Consider the following 20,943-nt stretch of genomic DNA (forward strand, 5'->3'; position numbering starts at 1 on the left):
AGGAGTACAGTGAAACATTCCTAGTTAATCTTTGCCATCAATGGTTATAGAAACATATATGACTCCAAATCTAGTCTCTCATTCTGAAACAAATCTGTATTTGCCTTGATCCTGAGCTTTAAGAATAAAACTGCTAAAGAGGAAATGGGAGCATAGAATGACAATGAGAACAGATGGCTTAACTTGTGACCTGAGGAAAGATAGTAAAATAGCACAAGGTACAGTAAGGAGGGTACAAAGGAAATCAAAAAGTTGCTCAATTGCTCAACAAGGGCATATGGTTAGCTCACAGAATGATGAGAGCCCACTGTGGAGATGTGATCAATGGACCAGGTAGCCAGGGGAACAAGAGACAAGGGAGTTAAGGGAAAATATCAGAGGGAAAACTAGATTTGGAGAAGGGAGATCAGAATCAGGGTCCTTACTACCTAATTCCTAGATTACCCAGGTAGAATAGCTCCTTATTTCCCTCATTCATATCTCTTTTTCCTATTGATCATCTGGCACAATGTCATTTCCCTTCAGGAACATTTTTCTATCTCCAACCCTCTAACCTCATCCAAACCATGGCTGAGACATATCTGTAGACAGGGCTCCAACACTACTACAGCTGGGATTCATTCTTACACGTACTTGTAGGCCCAGGAACACAAAGGTCTAGCAGGTCATTCGAGGGTGTGCTATTCTTAGCCCAAGCACAGATTCTATCTGCTTGTTACCATTTTTATTCAGGCTAAGTTTTGATATATGACAAGTACTGCTTTTACATCCTCTTTCAATCTGCCTAACAAACTAGTCCCCAGAAAGCCTCTTTGCCCCTGAAGTCACATTTTTAACTCCTAATCTCAAAACCCTATAAATCCCCAATCCACTGTTCCATTAAAAACAAAAAAAAAAAATTAGGGAGGGGGTTATAATTCCCCACTCGTGAATTTCCTTCCATGTGAAGTTACTACAATACCCCTAGCCTTTTGCTTCATGCCTTATCCTCTGTGGAGCTGGCTGAGTAGTGGGCTATAGCCATTAATACACATTTCTTTATTGAGTGGTTCTAAATGTGGGGACTCGGTTCCTGTCTTCTTTCCTCTCTACTTCAACCAATGAGAAGCAGCATCCTGTGTTACCTTGGCCAACAATAACCAACTGAAAAATCCAGGGTAATCAGCCTGGTGAACAAAAATATGCAATACAATGAATTCACTCATGGTATCTAAGCATGCACTACTCTAGCCCTCAACAAATACCTACTTCTGTTCCAAGGATTCTAGATTCTAAATAGCTACAATCATTTGCTCATGTTCCTTCCCCACCTTAACTTGCCCTCCTTCATCCTCTCTCATCCTATGTAGTATTTAGATATCCTTTAGGGAGGAGCCATTGTTCCATGATCTTAAAAAAAAGGCTCCTCCAGTCTTTGCCTACTTTAAACTTTAGGCTCCATTTTCTCTGAACTTCTAAGACAGTCATCACTGCTGCCTAAACGATTTATTTTGACAACTAACTAGATTAAAACCACAATGTTACTGTGCATTGAACAAATGTTCCACATTCATCAAATTTTAAAATATATGGCTATGTTTTGCCTTTTCAACTACAATTTACACACCTGGAAAAACAATTTTTTTTTCTTTATTTGAATCCTTCTCAGAAAACATTAAAAAGCCTTGTTGAATGAAAGGATAAGAAACATCCCTACAATCCCTGACTTTACAAAAATGAATTAATTAAATATTCATTGAATGTCCATGATGTGCTCAGCTATGGTGTGAAGAAAAAAAATGATATTGGACTTTCTCTTCAGGGAGTAATCATGAGAAAACATGCCTTAAAGCCACAGGTTTGTTTTTTTTTTAAAAAGTCTTAAAAGCCACAGGATTAAAAAAAATCTAAGATAGTATATGTCAAGTTTTCGTTGACAGAGCCATAGTAGAGTTGGGATGGGAATTCAAAGAAGGCAGAGATCAATGTAGGCTAGTTACCATGAAAGAGGAGAAAACTGAACTTAGACTTCATAGCATGCTGGTTTTGAAACCGAATGGGGTCTTGAGGGGCTCCCAGGCACTGAAACCATGAGGCCTGAGCGCTGAGGCCTCCTTTTGTCCACCATTTCTTCCAGGCAAGACTCCAGCCTCCATGACCATCCCTGAGTTCCAAAGGGTGGATTTGAACAGTTGCTAATCAAGGGAGGAGCAGCTAAGAAACCACCTGAGGAAGGATTAAAGGGACCAGAGAAGCTCAACAAGATTAAGAGAAGACAATCTGAGACTGAGGGAGTGCAAGCCCTGTTCACACCCTAATCTTGTCAGGACCCCACCTTTGAACCCCTGTTATAAAGCCCTTAATCAAATCCTCTGGGGGAGAGACACATAGTTTTTCAAGGCTGAAGCCCAGTGTGTCTCCCTTTGCCTGGCAAAGCAATAAAGCTATCCTCTTCTACTTCACCCAAAACTCTGTGATTTGATTCAGCATTGCTGTACAGAGAGGCCGAGCTTTCGGTAACGGTTTTAGTTAGATGGAGCACATCAGAATCAAAAGGACTAAGGCAGAAGAGAAAACTGTGTACAGAGGATGCTAAAGAGTCTAATTGCATGGAATAGGGAAAAGATGGACAATTCTGGATAAACATGGGATCACATATAGAGGGATAAGCCATTTAAATACCATAATACAGGTGATACAGGAATAACATGTTTGTCAGAAGAGTGACAAGCAAAATGAAATAATTCAGATAAATCTTGCAAGAACATCTAAGATAAACCAGAAAGTAGGCTGGAATTGGCAATATAAGTATTTACATAAACAGCCAAGATACCATATCAGGAGTTAAAATTCATTTGTTTCATGCCAGTAGTAATTGGGGTTCCAGGGAATCTAAAACACATTTAATTGGTATCTTAATCATTTGAAACATACTTCTTTTATGGACTCTGTGCAAAGGGAAGATTTTATTTTGAGTCAGTCTTGGATAAACTAATGGTTGAAATTATAGGTAATAAGTCACAATAGTATTTAAGGAGAAATTCTTAAGAGAAAAAGCCAAATTGCTTACCACAGTGATTTTGTGATTACAGACCAGGAGACCAGTCACTACCTTTTATTGTAAGGATAAAGGTAAAGGGTTGAAGAATATTAAAAATTGGTTCCTATGATAAAACAGACAATAAGGCCAGGTAGGGTAAAATTAAGGGAATGGAAAGCTGGTGAGGCAAAGATGCTGGAGATGGCACAAAGTAAATAACTGTAGTCTTTAGAGTGATGAAGTTTCTGAGGGAGTTACTGTGGACAGAATTTCAGAAGATGGAAGAGAAGTCAAACAGCGAAGGGTGAATAAGCTGTGAGAAAGGGTGAGGGCAGATTAGTGAGGAACTAATTCAAATAAAGTTGGAGGACAATTTCCAAAAGATATCAATATTATCAAGTGAAGCAGAAAGATGCACTAGAAGGTAGATACCCCAAGTTAGCCGTAAGACTAAAGATGAGCAAGGTAGGGTACACAGGGGGAGTATATGCTGCAAGAAAAGGAACGAGTTTTTTTAAAAAAGGAAAAAAATTAGGAAGAACATGTTATAAAAGTTTTGGAGATACACCAGAAATACATCTACGCGTGGAACAACTCCTACGGAGCACCTACTGAACGCTGGCAGAAGACCTCAGACCTCCCAAAAGGCAAGGAACCCCCCACGTACCTGGTTAGGGCAAAAGAAAAAACTAAACAGAGACAAAAGGATAGGGACGGGTCCTGCACCAGCGGGAGAGAGCTGTGAAGGAGGAAAAGTGTCCACACACTAGGAAGCCCCTTCACGGGTGGAGACTTCGGGAGGCGGAGTGGGGGAGCTTGGGAGCCGCGGAGGAGAGCACAGCAACAGGGGTGCGGAGGGCAAAGCGGACAGATTCCAGCGCAGAGGATCGGGCCGACCGGAACTCACCAGCCGAGAGGCTTTTCTGCTCGCCCGCCGGGGCGGGCGGGACTGGGAGCTGAGGCTCCGGCTTTTGTCGGAGCGCCGGGAGAGGACTGAGGTTGGCGGCGTGAACACAGCCTGCAGGGCGTTAGTGCACCGCGGCTAGCCGGGAGAGAGTCCGGGGAAAAGTCTGGACCTGCCGAAGAGGCAAGAGACTTTTACGTCCCTCTTTGTTTCCTGGTGCACGAGGAGAGGGGATTAAGAACGCTGCTTGAGAGAGCTCCAGGGACGGGCGCGAGCCGCGGCTAAAAGTGCGGAGCCCAGAGACAGACATGAGACGCTAAGGCCGCTGCTGCCGCCACCGGGAGGCCTGTGTGCGAACACAGGTCACTAGCCACACGCCCTTCCGGGGAGCCTGTGCAGCCCGCCACTGCCAGGGTCCCGGGATCCAGGGACAACTCGCCCGGGAGATCGCAAGGCGCGCCTCAGGCTGCAACGTCACGCCGGCCTCTGCCGCTGCAGGCCCACCCCACACTCCGTGACCCTCCCTACCCCCCGGCCTGAGTGAGCCAGAGCCTCCGAATCAGCGGCTCCTTTAACCCCGTCCTGTCTGAGCAAAGAACAGACGCCCTCCGGCGACCTACACGCACAGGCGGGGCCAAATCCAAAGCTGAGCCCCTGGGAGCTGTGAGAACAAAGAAGAGAAAGGGAAATCTCTCCCAGCAGCCTCAGAAGCAGCGGATTAAAGCTCCACAATCAACTTGATATACCCTGCATCTGTGGAATACCTGAATAGTCAACGAATCATCCCAAATTAAGGAGCCCTGTGGATGAAAGGCTCTTGGTGCTGCAGCCAGGAGTCAGTGCTGTGCCTCTGAGGTGGGAGAGCCAACTTCAGGACACTGGTCCACAAGAGGCCTCCCAGCTGCACATAATATCAAACAGCAAAAATCTCCGAGAGATCTCCATCTCAACGCCAGCACCCAGCTTCACTCAACGACCAGCAAGCTACAGTGCTGGACATCCTATGCCAAACAACTAGCAAGACACGAACACAACCCCACCCATTAGCAGAGAGGCTGCCCAAAATCATAATAAGTCTACAGACATCCCAAAACACACCACCAGACGTGGACCTGCCCACCAGAAAGACAAGATCCAGCCTCATCCACCAGAACACAGGCACTAGTACCCTCCACCAGGAAGCCGACACAACCCACTGAACCAACCTTAGCCACTGGGGACAGACACAAAAAACAACAGGAACTACGAACCTTCAGCCTGCAAAAAAGGAGACCACAAACACAGTAAGATAAGCAAAATGAAAAGACAGAAAAACACACTGCAGATGAAGGAGCAAGATAAAAACCCACCAGACCTAACAAATGAAGAGGAAATAGGCAGTCTACCGGAAAAAGAATTCAGAATAATGATAGTAAGGTTGATCCGAAATCTTGGAGATAGAATGGACAATAGAATGGACAAAATGCAAGAATCAGTTAACAAGGACCTAGAAGAACTAAAGATGAAACAGGCAACGATGAACAACACAATAAATGAAATTAAAAGTACTCTAGATGGGATCAATAGCAGAATAACTGAGGCAGAAGAACGGATAAGTGACCTGGAAGATAAAATAGTGGAAATAACTACTGCAGAGCAGAATAAAGAAAAAAGAATGAAAAGAACTGAGGACAGTCTCAGAGACCTCTGGGACAACATTAAACGCACCAACATTCGAATTATAGGGGTTCCAGAAGAAGAAGAGAAAAAGAAAGGGACTGAGAAAATATTTGAAGAGATTATAGTTGAAAACTTCCCTAATATGGGAAAGGAAATAGTTAATCAAGTCCAGGAAGCACAGAGAGTCCCATACAGGATAAATCCAAGGAGAAATACGCCAAGACACATATTAATCAAACTGTCAAAAATTAAATACAAAGAAAACATATTAAAAGCAGCAAGGGAAAAACAACAAATAACACACAAGGGAATCCCCATAAGGTTAACAGCTGATCTTTCAGCAGAAACTCTGCAAGCCAGAAGGGAGTGGCAGGACATATTGAAAGTGTTGAAGGAGAAAAACCTGCAACCAAGATTACTCTACCCAGCAAGGATCTCATTCAGATTTGATGGAGAAATTAAAACCTTTACAGACAAGCAAAAGCTGAGAGAGTTCAGCACCACCAAACCAGCTCTACAACAACTGCTAAAGGAACTTCTCTAGGCAAGAAACACAAAAGAAGGAAAAGACCTACAATAACAAACCCCAAACAATTAAGAAAATGGGAATGGGAACACACATATCGATAATTACCTTAAATGTAAATGGACTAAATGCTCCCACCAAAAGACACAGATTGGCTGAATGGATACAAAAACAAGACCCACATATTTGCTGTCTACAAGAGACCCACTTCAGACCTAGAGACACATACAGACTGAAAGTAAGGGGATGGAAAAAGGTATTTCATGCAAATGGAAACCAAAAGAAAGCTGGAGTAGCAATTCTCATATAAGTTATATATATATATATATGTAGTTTGCTTGAGTGCAGTGTTTTTTGTTTTCTGTACTGAATTCATTAGCATGGGTCGGTATAAAATTTAGCATAGGTCAATATGTAATTTGTAAACTAATAAGGTCTTAAAAGTGAGGAATTAAGTCTTTTAAATTTAATTATTTATTGTAAAGAGCAGAATAGCATACATAAACAGGTGCCTAAGGAAAACTTGTATTCTAATATGGAACTCTCATGAACACCTTTTTTTTTTTTTTTTTCTTCTAACGGTATGATAGTAGGCCATTTGATTATTTTTATGGCTTTAACTTTACAACAATGAAATATTCGTAAATTTTAAAAAGTATTTTTCTTTATTTGATGCGGGTGGGATACTGGAGAAATGAAAGGTCAAACATCTATTGAGGAATCCATACTTGTCTATATATTGTGTACTTTTATTTCAAGAACTGATTTAAAATTCCTAAAAGGATGCTATAATAAGTTATTATGCCATTTTACAGACTGAATTAAGTGAATTTCAGGGAGGTATGAAACTTGCCTAAGGCTATCCAGCTACCAAGCGGTAGAAGTGAGAATTAAATCCAGGTATACCTATAAAAAAAAAAAAAGAAAAAAAAAATTAAAAAAAAAAAAAGAAGGCGAGGGCAGCACCAGGGTATGGGGTTGTTAGTTTTATAGGGGTGAGTAATTTCATACGCTGATGAGTGGGAGGAGTATTCCAGCTATTTTGGGGAAGGGGTGGGGATTTCTAGGAATTGAGCCACCGCCCACTTTTTGACCTTTATGGTCATCCTTGGAACTGTCGTGGCACCTGTGGGTGTGTCACTTAGCTTGCTGATGTGTTACAATGAGTGTATACTGAGGCTCAAGGTCTAGTGGAAGTAGACTCGTCCGCCATCTTGGACCTATTTTGTTCTAATCAGTTTATGTTGTGTCCTCGGGCTATGTAATTCTTTTAAAGGTTGTGCCCTGCCCCCTTTCCTCCTGTTTCATATTGAATATATAATATTTACCAGAGTATGTTTTAATCATTAATACATGATATATTGTATAATTAATTTATATATCATATATATAATGATATCTATAGGTATTTGTTCTAATAAGTCATTAAAAATAAATGAATATTCAAAAAAAAATAAAAAAAAAATAAAAAAATAAAAAATAAAAAATAAAAAAAAGAGGTAAAACCATGTGATGAGAGTAGTCGTGGTGGAGGAGGTGAGACTTGATAAGATATATCCCATATGAAAATTATATTTCGTAATAAAATTATGATAAAACTAGGGATGAAATAAAAAAACAAAAAAAAAACAAAAAAAAAATGCCTAGTCCAGTAACAGCACACTGAGTGGCCCATCAATGAAATCCTCGCCATACCTAGGAATGAGCCTTCCTAGCACTATGGGACAAATTGGTCACAAAATGTCTCCCAAACCTTGGTTGAACTTATGACCAAAAGGGGGAAACTGTAAAACAAAAAGTGTTGTACACCATCCAGTTCTACAAGAATCAAGCCTTTAGCCACTATACTCACTGACTTACATCCTGAAAGGAATTCAGGATGAGTCACTCTGTGCTCTGCAAAAATGGGCCTTTAGATATTTAGAATTATTTCAGGAGAATTTTTAAATGAACTTGGATTCTTGCATCTTCCCAAACTTAGAAAAGCACTAAAATCATTACTTGAGATATTTGTTCCTCATGACTAGCAGTAACCTTCTACCGAGATGTATCCTTAACTGCGTGTACCCCTTCACCTCTTCAGAGTAATTTCTCAGAGCTATCTGAGAGGTTGTCTCCCAAGGTATAGTGCTCAGTAAGTCCCCAAATAAAACTGAAACTCACAGTTAAAAAAAAAAAAAAAAAGTTTTGAAATAAAAACAACTAACATATGCTGAACACTTACTGTCTGCCACTATATGAAGGGTTTTGCTTGTATTAACTCATATAATCTTTACAAAAACCTGAGGTAAAGTCATATTATCCCTATTTTATAAATAAAGTTGTGCTACAAAATAATTAGGTTAGACAGAGGTTGGTGGAATAAGACTTCAAATCCACATAATCTGACTACTTTATTAGAAACAGATGTATGGAAAGATCTGCCATCATGTTGAGGAGGGAAGAAGAATGAGGATTCTAGGGACTGAGAGAACCAACAAGCACTTCCATGGAACAGGCAGCGCGAGGAGCCAGAGCGGAGAGGAAGGACATCCTCCCACACAAGAGCTGAGAAACAGAAAGAGCGGCCACGTGGAAGAGTGGAAGTGAAGGTGTCACCTGGGGATCTGAGGATGTTGTGTCAGGTGTACCCAGTCACTTTCAAAGGTGTGTGGTTTTAAGAGGTGCTTCCTGAAAAGTATTTCAGAGGTGCCTGTCCCTCACTCACCAACTGGGATCTCAGTTCCAGAGACTCCCATCTACCTGCTTTCTCTGACTCACCTGGAGAGCGCCAACGTGGGTTCTCTCCCTCCACCATCCATGGCTCTTGTCCTTGCTCCACCTTGAAGATCACTATTGTTTTGGTGACTGGACACCCTGTTCATGGGAAACAACACAGAACTGGGGACAAAGTGCTAGGAACAAACGACTACCTCACAATTCGGGTTTGCCTCCTGGAGTCTTAGGGCCTGTGAAGATGACAGACAAGCTTTAGACAGAAAAGACCCTTCTTCATTTGGGAGGCAGAAGCATTAAACAAATTATCTGATCCCCAAAGGGGATTAAGAATCTTTGACCACTAAAATTCAGGGACAAACTTACTAATGCTTCAGAATGTTCACAGCTTTCGTAGGTCTTAAAGGAAGGCACTATTAAAACATAATGAGTTACACTGAAAAGTTACCACCCACTGTCCTTACCCATTGAGATGAGGTTTCTAAAGTTCTCCAACATCACATCCCAATACAAGGTTCTCTGATCACAGTCAAGCAGCTGCCACTCCTCTGGGGTGAATTCCACAGCCACATCCTGGAGTGTCACTGATCCCTGTAACAGTATATGGATCTTCAAACTAAAGTGTGCATCATTTGGGAACTTGTAAGAGAATCATGGCAGCCTCTTAGGATCATATCATGTTCATTGCTGAGTTTTCAGAAAGTAATGTTTGATAACTACTGTACACCTGATTCAGAAATATACTTTGTGATAGAAACAAAAATTATATTAAAAATATTCAACTAGTGCCAGGATAATTCAATGGGGGAAAGAATGGTCTTTTAAACAAATGGTGTTGGACCAACTGGATCTCCACATGCAAAAAAATGAAGTTGGACTCCCCTCAACACACACACCTTACATCATATATAAAAATGAACTAAAAATGGATCAGAGACCTATGTGTCAGAGTTAAAACTAGAGGTGACCCTTGAACAACTTGGGGGTTAGGGGTGTCAACCTCTCCACAGTTAAAAATCCACATAACTTTACAGCCCTCCATATCCGTGGTTCCACAACCACGAATTCAACGAACCACAGGTCATGTAGTACTGTAGTATGTATGTATTGAAAAAAATCTACATATAAGTGGACCCACACGGTTCAAACCCATGTTGCTCAAGGGTCAACTGTATATAATTCTTAGATGAAAACAAGGGAGTAAATCTTTATGACCTGGGATTAGGCAATGGTTTGTTACACATGACAGAAAAAGTGTAAGTGACAAAAGAAAAAAAATAGATAAATTGGAATTCACCAAAATTAAACATTTTTAAGCTTCAAAGGATACCATGAAGAAAGTGAAAAAGACAATTCACAAAATAGGAGGAAATACTTGTAAATCATATATCTAAAAAGAAATTTGCATCTAAATTATAAAAAGAATTCTTACAACAAAACAATAAAAAGAAAACCAAATTTAAAAATGGGCAAAGAATTTGAACAGACATTTTTCCAAAAACAGATATGGTCCATAAGCACATGAAAAGATGTTCAACATCATTAGTAAATACAAATTAAAACCACAATGAGGTATCACTTTATACCCACTAGGATGGCTAAAATCAAAGGCAGACAATGATAAGTGTTAATAAGGATAGGGAGAAACTGGAACTCTCATACATTGATGGTAGAACTGTAAAATGGTGCAGCAACTATGGAAAACAGTTCAGGAGTTCCTCAAAATGTCAAACATAGAGTCACCATATGACCCAGCAATTTTTCCTAGGTATATACGCAAAAGAATTGAAATCATACATCCCCCCGCCAAAGAAAAAACCATACACAAATGCCCATAGCAGAATTATTCATAATAGGCAAAAGTGGCAACAATATGGGTATCCATCAACTAATAAATAGATTTAAAAAATGAGGTACATCCATATGATCCAATATTATTCAGCAATAAAAAGGACTCTACAACATAAATGATCCTTGAAAATTTTGTGCTGGGTGAGAGAAGCCAGTCACAAGAAATCACATATTGTATGGTTCCGTTTGTATGAAATGCTCAGAATAGGCAAATACATATAAACATAAAGTAATTCAGGGCTGGGTGAAGGAAGGAATGGGAAGTGACTGCTAATGGATATGGGGTTTCTTTTGAGAGTAATGAAAATGTTCTGAGATTAGTGGTGATGCTTTCACAATTATGATAATATACTAAAAAAAACCCCACTAAATTGTATACATTTTAAAGGGGTCAATTTGTAATATGTGAATTATGTCTAAAAATTATTTTAAAATATTACTTATATGTTCTTCATTCATTCACTCATACAATATTCAATGAGGACATACCAAGTACAGTACTAGAGATAACAAAAAATAAAATTATTACTGCCCTCAGAGATCTTACAATCTATTAGACACTGCAAAACAAACATGTAAAGGTAATAAGATGTTAGAGGGGCTATAAGGTTAATACGCCAGACTCACATAAGCATAATAAAATAGAAAAATACAGATTTTTTTTTTTCTGCAGTACGTGGGCCTCTCACTGTTGTGGCCTCTCCTGTTGCAGAGCACAGGCTCTGGATGCGCAGGCTCAGCGGCCATGGCTCACGGGCCTAGCCGCTCCGCGGCAAGTGGGATCTTCCTGGACCGGGGCACGAACCCGTGTCCCCTGCATCAGCAGGCGGACTCTCAACCACTGCGCCACCAGGGAAGCCCCCAGATTTTTTAATATGATAAAATACATCCTCTCAACCATAAAGTCAAAATCATGTTTAACTTAAACTGAAATTAAAAAGGCATGTGGTAACATGCCTACTGCAAAGAGATAGTTAAGAACATATAAAGCAGGTGTCAGCAAACTACCACCCACAGGTTGACCGCCTGTGTTTGTAAATAAAATGTAACTGGAACATAGTTATGTCCATTTGTTTACTTCAACTACAAGAGCAGAGTTGAGTAGTTGCCACAGAGATTATATGGCCTTCAAGCCTAAAATATTTACTATCTGTCCCTTTAAAAAGTTAAGAGAGGGACTTCCTTGGTGGTCCAGTGGTTAAGACTCCTCGCTCCCTAAGCAGGGGGCCTGGGTTCAGTCCCTGGTCAGGGAACTAGATTCACATGCTGCAACTAAAAAAGTCTGCATGCCACAGCTAAAGATCCTGCACACAGCAATGAAGATACCACATGCCACAACTAAGACCTGGTGCAGCCAAATAAATAAATAAATATTAAAAAAAAAAAAGTTAAGAGACTAGGCAGGGTTTACCCCAGGAATGCACAGATAGTTCAATATTGGGAAATGTATTAGAAATTCTTTAAACTGTTATATTAAAGAAAAAATATATTATTTTATTGACAGTTATAAAAAAAATGATATGAGAAAAAAAGTTCCCAATTTATGAAAACAATCTTAACAAGCTAAAAATCCTTAACTTGATTTAAAAAACAAAACAAAACAAAAAAACAACTATCGACCAGATTACAAGAGGAAACAGTATGACACTGGAAGCATTCCCACTAAAACTGGAACAAAAAAGATTTTGGTTAGAAATTACATTCAAAATTATAGTTACTAGAAGTCCTGTCCATTGACGTAAGACAAGGAAAAAATATGGAGCCTATATATTAGGCAATAAGGGACAAAACTCCATTTGAAGAGTATATGATGGTCTATCTAGAAAATCTAAGAATCAACTAAAAAACTCTTGGACTTAGTAAGAGTTCTGTAAGTTGACATAAAGTCAAATAGATAAATCCATACTTTCCTCTACACCAGAATAGCCAATTAGAAAATATAATGAAAAAAGATCCATTCCATTCTCAATAGCAACTTAAACCATATGTAAGAATAAACATCATAAGAAATGTAAAAGAATTACCATAATAAACCTATAAAACTGTAATGAAGGACCAAAAAACAATGAATAAAAATGAAGAACTCACAAATAACAAATGCTGGAGAGGGTGTGGAGAAAAGGGAACCCTCCTACACTGTTGGTGGGAATGTAAGTTGGTACAGCCACTATGGAGAACAGTATAGAGGTCCCTCAGAAAACTAAAAATAGAATTACCATATGATCCAGCAATCCCACTACTGGGAATGTACCCGGACAAAACTATAATTCAAAAAGATACATGCACCCCTATGTTCACAGCAGCACTATTCACAATAGCCAAAACATGGAAACAACCTAAATGTCCATCGACAGATGAATGGATAAAGAAGATGTGGTACATATATACAATGGAATATTACTCAGCCATAAAAAAGAATGAAATAATGCCATTGGCAGCAACATGGATGAGACTAGAGATTATCATATTAAGTGAAGTAAGTCAGAAAGAGAAAGACTAATACTATATGATATCACTTATATGTGGAATCTAAAATATGGCACAAATGAACCTATCTACAAATCAGAAACTGACTCACAGACATAGAGAACAGACATGTGGTTGCCAACAGGGAGGAGGGGAGGGAGAGGGATGGACTGGTAGTTTGTGGTTGATAGATGCAAACTATTACATTTAGAATGGATACACAACAAGGTCCTAACATATAGCACAGGGAACTATATTCAATACCCTGTGATAAACCAAAATGGAAAAGAATATGAAAAAAGCATGTCTCTATGTGTATAACTGAGTTACTGTGCTGTACAGCAGACATTGGCACAACATGGTAAATCAACTCTACTTCAATTTAAAAAAATGGAGAACTCACTATTGAAAAGTTATGAATTCTCTCCAAATTAATCTAAAAGTGTAACGCAATCACAATAAAAATACGTAACATACCCCCTTATGGACCTTGACAAGCTGATTTTTAAATTCACATGGAAGAGAAAATGCTCAAGAATTGCTGAAGACTCTGGAAAAGGAGCAAGGTTTACTTATGGATCCAGGTGAATATTAAAAAGGATATGTACCTGGACTTACAAATTGAGTTCATATAGCACTTCTTGGCACTATGTTCTCTGCTTATTCTAGGGAACACTCTAAGAAAGTCACAGGAGGGACTTCCCTGGTGGCACACTGGTTAGGACTCCACGCTCCCAGTGCAGGGAGCCTGGATTCAATCCCCAGTCAGGGAACTAGATCCCAAATGCATGCCTCAACTAAGAGTTTGCATGCCACAACTAAGGAGCAGGTGAGCCACAACTAAGGAGCCTGCCTGCTGCAACTAAGACCTGGTGCAACCAAATAAATAAATAAATAAAAATTTATAAAAAGAAAGTCATAGGAAAACTGATGTTATATTTATCACAGGATTGTTACTGTCAATATTGTTTCCAACACTATCTCTATGAAAACCCATTGTGGGAATCCCCTGCTGGGCCGGTGGTTAGGACTCGGCACTCTCACTGGTGGGTCGTGGGTTCAATCCCTGGTTGGGGAAGTAAGATTCCACAAGCCTCGGGGTGCGGCAAAAAAAAAAAAAAAAAAGAAAACCCATTGTAAGATATTTTCTTTGGAGAATTGTGCCAAGAAAAAATTTACTTATCCGGGGAATTGTTCTGCTTTATTCTCAAGGACAAAGCCAGTACTTTAAAAGGTTGGCTATCCATTTTCTATGATCACCAGAAAGACTGCGTATACATATGCAGCTCCAGCTAAGTGCAGACCCTATAATCTGGATATCAACTTAGCACTTTTGGACCTGATCTATTCAATTTACATTTTCCCTGACTATACATTTCCTTTTTATTATGTGGATTTTCTTTTTTTTTTGGCTGCGCTGCACGGCATGCAGGATCTTAGTTCCTCGATGGAACCCGCGCCCCCTGCAGTGGAAGCACGGAGTCTTAACCACTGGACCGCCAGGGAAGTCCTTATATGGATTTTTTAAGAGATTTAAATAGCAATAAATGGATGCCTTACCTCTAAGTTGACCATTTTTGCAGCTCTTACACAGAGATCTATGAAAGTAGAAATGGGGAAGAGAGTAAAGACATGAGAAACACCAGGACTGCAGTGTAGAACCCTGCTCTGTGAAAACAGAAGCACACACACTGCAGTCTCAGAATATGCCACCCAGTGGGAGAACGACATTTCTAGCAAGTCAGAAAAGTCTATATTTTATAAGCAATGATCTCTGTGTTATTAATATATGGAGCTTAGATACATTTCTGTCCTACAGACCTAACAGCAAGTCGTTAACCTTTAAACCAGTGACTTTTTTTTTCTCCCAGAAACGTATCCTAAGTAAATACAAATACTTGTATCCTAAGTAAATAATGAATGAGTTAAAAGGATAACTAAAAGCCTGACCTCCGAAGCTCAGTATCTTTAGAAGTCATTCCTTCCTGTGATTCTCTGGTCTCTGTTCTGTAGCTGGAGTAAGAGATCTCAAGTAGGTTTCTTGAGAAGGCCGGATCCAGGGACCCGGCGGGGAGGGGGGGGAGGTGAGGATTTTTTTTAAGCTGGAGTCTTCAGTTTAGACTCTAAATCTGTTTCTCCCTCTCCCTCCTCCTCCCCCTCGGAATTCACCATCTCCTATGAGCCCAGTCTAGGCTTTTTGAAATTCCAACCAGCACTGCTAGGGCCCTAGAAAGGCTAAAATGTGCAAGATGGACCCCCAGCTTTATTTCGTCTTCACTGGAAAATCTGAAGATTCACCAAGAGATCCTTAAAAAAAAAAAAAAAAAAGACACACCGAATTTTACTCAGCATACATTACTCAAATATTTCAAAAAGAAAATACGTCCAACGCTTTGTTTTGCAGGTTGTTTTCATCTTGCGAAAAAAATGAAATTTGAAGAAAACTCATCTGGATTTGAATTTCAGATCTTCTATTATACTAAACTGTTTGAGTCTAGGCAAGTTAACTTCACCTCTCTCAGCTTCAGTTAATTCATATGCAAAATTCGGATGATTGTTGTGATAATACCCTAAGAGTGCATCGAAGTTTCTCTAGAATCGCTTTATTCCTAGATCCCTTAACATGGTTTAATTTTAAACCATTGTAAATGGTTTTAAATGGTTCTGGTAGGACCAACTGTGCTCCTGTAATCAGGGAAGGTGTAGTTTGATGCACAGACTTCTACATAGTGTCCTTTACTCGCAAGGGCAGGAACGCAAACTGAGCTTGCTCTAGCCCCACCCGGGATCTAGGAACCCTCTGAGTGGCGGTCGGGCCCTATCTCTTGCTTTCTCTGAACTATTCCAGAATTGGACAGGACCCACACACCCAAACACGAAGTCACCGCACGTGAGAGTTTTAAGGTTTTTCAGTTCAGTAAGCCAATAAACCGGTCCCTTTCTTCCCGCCCTTCCCTTATGTCCCTCAAGTTCTGCAGTCATACCTGCCAGTCTTTCACTGCCACACTCCCCGCTCCGACTCTAAGCTGGAGATCAGCTTACGGAGATCTCCCAGATCTGGGCGAAACCCCGACTCTTACTTCATACAGTGCTGGTTGGAAAATTACAGACTACAGGCTACTGCCCCACTGCGCGTGTGCGGAAGTAACTGCCCACCCAGAGATTCCCAAGTTCCCCCGCGGTGCAGGCTACTCATCGGGCACTACATTTCCCATAAGGCCCATGGAGCTCGTTTCCGGAATGCGTCACATGCTCCTGCCTCTTTGAGGGGAGATTCCTGGGTTAGTATCTCTGGGGCCGTTTGGAGAGACAGGGTCATTTATAAAAGGGAGATGTATATATCCTTTTTGTTTAAAATGAAAGACATCAGCTTTTTTTTTGGAAATTTTATTTTTTTATACAGTAGGTTCTTATTACGTATCTATTTTATACATATTAGTGTGTATATGTCAATCCCAATCTCCCAATTCATCACACCACCACTCCCCACCTCCTGCTTTCCCCCCTTGGTGTCCATACGTTTGTTCTCTACATCTCTGTCTCTATTTCTGCCATGCAAACCGGTTAATCTGTACCATTTTTCTAGGTTCCACATATATGTGTTAATACATGATATTTGTTCTTCACTTTCTGACTTACTTCACTCTGTATGACAGTCTCTAGATCCATCCACGTCTCTACAAATGACCCAATTTCATTCCTTTTTTATGGCTGAGTAATATTCCATTGTATATATGTACCACATCTTCTTTATCCATTCATCTGTTGATGGGCATTTAGGTTGCTTCCATGACCTGGCTATTGTAATCAGAGCTGCAATGAACATTGGGGTGCATGTGTCTTTTTGAATTATGGTTTTCTCATGGTATATGCCCAATAGTGGGATTGCTGGGTCATATGGTAATTCTATTTTTAGTTTTTTAAGGAACCTCTACACTGTTCTCCATAGTGGCTGTATCAATTTACATTCCCACCAACAGTGCAAGAAGGTTCCCTTTTCTCCACACCCTCTCCAGCATTTGTTGTTTTTAGATTTTCTGATGATGCCCATTCTAACTGGTGTGAGGTGATACCTCATTGTAGTTTTCATTTGCATTTCTCTAATAATTAGTGATGTTGAGCAGCTTTTCATGTACCTCTTGGCCATCTGTATAGACACCAGAATTTTTAAATGCTGGAAAATCTAAATCAGCAGTATGCTAAAGAGAATAATTTACCCTTAGTTCAGTTTCTTCTAGCCATACACTAGCTTAGGCCAGGGAGATGAAAAGAACCCAACAAAGTAGACTGAGATGGAATAATCCGTGAGGCAGATGGAAAAGAAGGAGGGCTTGAATCTGCAAAATCAAGGGAAGAAAATGTTCCAAGAAGGAAGGAGTGAGCCACTGCATTAAATGCTGCCGATAGGTCAGGTAGGATGTGAACTAATAATTGGCTAGTGGATTGAGCAGTGTGGGAGTTGTTGAAACATGCCCTTTTGGTGTAGTGATGGAAGTTTGATAAAGTCTGATAAGAGTTAGGTAAGGGTGGGATGAAACAATGGGAGAAAGCAAGTACATATAGACAACTTCTTCAGTTTTGCTTTTTTAAGATGAGTAGAAAAATAAAGCTGTCCTCTGCATATGGAATTGGGGTCCAGAATTTTTTTTTTAAGATGGAAGAAATTAGTGTTTGTATCCTAATTAAAATGATACAGTGGAGAGGGGGAAATGGACAATACAGGAAAGACGACAGTTGCAGGAGGAAAGTCCTTGAGGAAAGAAGGGATGTAATCCAGTACATAATCGGGGGGATCAGTTCTAAGCAAGAGTATGGACAATTTATTCATTGAAATAAAAGGGGAGGCATACAGGGAGGAGGAAGGGTAAGCTGGGACAAAGTGAGAGAGTGTCATGGACATATATACACTACCAAATGTAAAACAGATAGCTAGTGGGAAGCAGCTGCATAGCACAGGGAGGTCAGCTTGGTGCTCTGTGACCACCTAGAGGGGTGGGATAGGGAGGGTGGGAGGGAGACGCAAGAGGGAGGAGATATGGGGATATATGTATACATATAGCTGATTCACTTTGTTATACAGCAGAAACTAACACAGCATTGTAAAGCAATTATACTCCAATAAAGATGTTTATAAAAAGGGGAGGGGGAGAGGCAGAGTCGATAGGTACAGATGCAGACACGTGGACAGATTTGGTGGTGGGAGAATGAGGATGTCCTCACCTGAATGCTTCTATTTTCTCAGTGAAATAGGAAGCTCAAAGTGAAGATAGGGAGAAGGTATTACAGGTTTGAGGAAAGAAAATAGTGTATTACATTGATTCTAATACTTTTTCATATTTCAACATCTGTGAAATTGCTGTCTTACAAATGATGGCATGCCATAGTTTAATTGGCAGCATATTTTTTCTTTCTTAGTAATATGTAAAATAATGATGTATCTTATAATCAATGGCATCTGAGATCCTAATGTTATTTAGGAATGGTGAGAGTGAATGGATTACAGAAATGTGGTACTATTGCCTGGCATCATTAAGAGCCCGCTTGATATTAGTAGCCCTTAACTTTACTGGCATTTTCAATGTCATAAAGACATATTTTTATATCTAATCTTTAAAAAGTCCTTTCTTGACATGTAGCTCACTTGAGCAATTGCTCTATTTCCTAGCTTTCTTTCATAGAATAATTTTCTCTAAAGAGTTGTTTCTTGTTGCTGTCTAAATTTTCTCACTTCCAACTGTCTCCTCAGTCCATTCTAATTGGCTTCTTGACCATAACTACACTCCTAAAACTGCTCTTGTCAAGTTACCAATGAAATTTCAGTTGAAAAATTAAATGGACTTTCTTAGTCCTCATAATGTTTGACCTCAACGGCATTTAAGAAAATTGAAATCCTTATTTTGGCTTCTAGAACATCTCACAAAAGATCATTTCTCCCACCTCACTAACACTACTTCTTTATTTTCTTTACTGAATACTCTCCCTCTGTCCTGCCTCCAAATGTTGGAATATTCAAGGGTTTGGCCTTGGGCCTTTTCTTTCTGAAGTTTTCCTCAAATGGTCTCATTCAGTCTCATGGCTTTAAATACCATTTATTTGACGTTGACTGAGAAATCTATATCTCCAGCCCTCATCTCTCCCCTGAATTTCTGACCCCTAATTCCTTATGCCTACCTGAAATCTCCCCTTCGAGAGGCTTAAAAGCCACCTCCAACTTCACATGTTCAAATCAAATATTTAGGAGCCATCCTTGATTTCTCTTCTTCCTTTTTCCTGTCTTTCTCTCATAGTATATATGTTCTATGAGGGCATATATTTTATTCATTTTTGTGATATTGTGATTTATAATAAGAAATATGTATTTGGCCTTCATCCCCAATTCTGGCTCAGAGCTCCTAAAACTCTTGGAATTCCCTAAGCGATGAGAATGAGCATGGTGTCTTTTGTTATGTTAATGAGGCGACTTTTGGACTGCACCTAAGGATGGGGGCTGATTGCCAGGAAAACCGAATCATGTGATTAGAGGGTTGGAACTTTCAGTCCCATGCCTCCTAACCTCTGGGGAGGCGAGAGAGGCTGGAGGTTGAATCAATAGCCAATGGCCAATGATTTAATCAATCATGGCTATGCAATGAATGATTTAATCAATCATGGCTATGCAATGAATGATTTAATCAATCATGGCTATGTAATAAACCCCCAAAAAGATGGGGTTCAGAGAGCTTCTGGCTTGGTGAACATGTGGAGGTGTGGGGAGAGTGATGTGCCCAGAGAGGGCACAGAAGATCTGCGCCCTTTTTCCATACCTTGCCTTATGCATCTCTTCCATATAGCTGTCCTTGAGTTATATCCTTTAATAATAAACTGGTAGTCTAGTAAGTAAAATGTTTCTCTGAGTTCTGTGAGCCACTCTAGTAAACTAATCAAACCCAAGGAGGGGGTTGTTGGAACCTCCAGTCTATAGCAGGTAGGTCAGAAGCACAGGTAGACAACCAGGACTTGCAATTGGCATCTGAAGTGGGGCCAGACAGGCAGTCTGAGAGGACTGAACCCTTAACGTGTGAGACTGACATTATTGCCAGGTAGATAGTGGCAGAATTGAGTTGAACTATATGACACTCAGCTGATGTCTGAGAATTGCTTGGTGATGGGGAAAAAAAAACACACGTTGGAATTGGTGTGAGTAGAATTTTAGTTTTGTCTATGACTATATCTCCAGAGGCTGACACATAATAGGTGCTAAATAAAGATTTATGAATACTGAATAAATGTGCAACTGTCTATAGTTTCATGTCCATAAGTGCAACCTGTCTGGTTAGGGTCTTGAATCTATAGATCAATTTGGGGAAAATTGATATCTTAACAATATTAAGTTTTCCAATCCATGAGCATGGTATATCTCATCATTTATTTAAGTTTACTTTAATTTCTCTCAGCAGTGTTTTCTAGTTTTCAGTGTACAACTCTCGCACATTTTTTGGTCAGATTTATCCCTAAATATTTCATAATTTTGATATTATAAATTGTATTTTTGAATTTCCATTACCAATTGTTTGTTGTGACTATGTAGAAATACAATTTATTTGTGAATGTCGGTCTGTTAGCTTTTCAAAGTTTCCATGGGATTTCTTACATAGATAATCATGTTATCTGCAAGTAAAGTTTTATTTCTTCCTCCTCAATCTGGATGCCTTTTATCAATATTCCTTTACTTATTGCATTGGAAATAAGTTATCCACCACTACAATGATGACTAGAAATGGTGACAGATGACATAACTGCCTTTTTTCTGAACTAAGGGGAAAA

General features: G+C 39.8%; 1 protein-coding gene across 16 annotated transcripts in view; it reads right to left on the bottom strand.

Annotated features, from left to right (window-relative positions):
* The window catches only part of ZNF684 (zinc finger protein 684), a 36,545-nt gene extending 20,254 nt beyond the window's left edge, over positions 1-16,291 (bottom strand). For 3 of the 16 annotated variants that reach the window (XM_049698051.1, XM_049698031.1, XM_049698035.1), the window contains exons 1-2: positions 16,125-16,291; positions 14,701-14,738 (exon numbers count right to left, since the gene is read on the bottom strand). In XM_049698051.1, the coding sequence (XP_049554008.1) occupies positions 14,701-14,715 (15 nt within the window). In that variant the 5' untranslated portion in view covers positions 14,716-14,738; positions 16,125-16,291. Of the gene's footprint in view, positions 1-8,868; positions 8,965-9,287; positions 9,463-14,700; positions 14,809-16,124 lie in introns of those variants that run through there. The other 13 variants (XM_049698014.1, XM_049698015.1, XM_049698027.1 and 10 more) reach the window with 13 other exon arrangements.
* Positions 16,292-20,943: the final 4,652 nt, after the last annotated feature.

Source organism: Orcinus orca, chromosome 1 (assembly GCF_937001465.1).
Source record: "Orcinus orca chromosome 1, mOrcOrc1.1, whole genome shotgun sequence".
NCBI classification, from domain to species: domain Eukaryota; kingdom Metazoa; phylum Chordata; class Mammalia; order Artiodactyla; family Delphinidae; genus Orcinus; species Orcinus orca.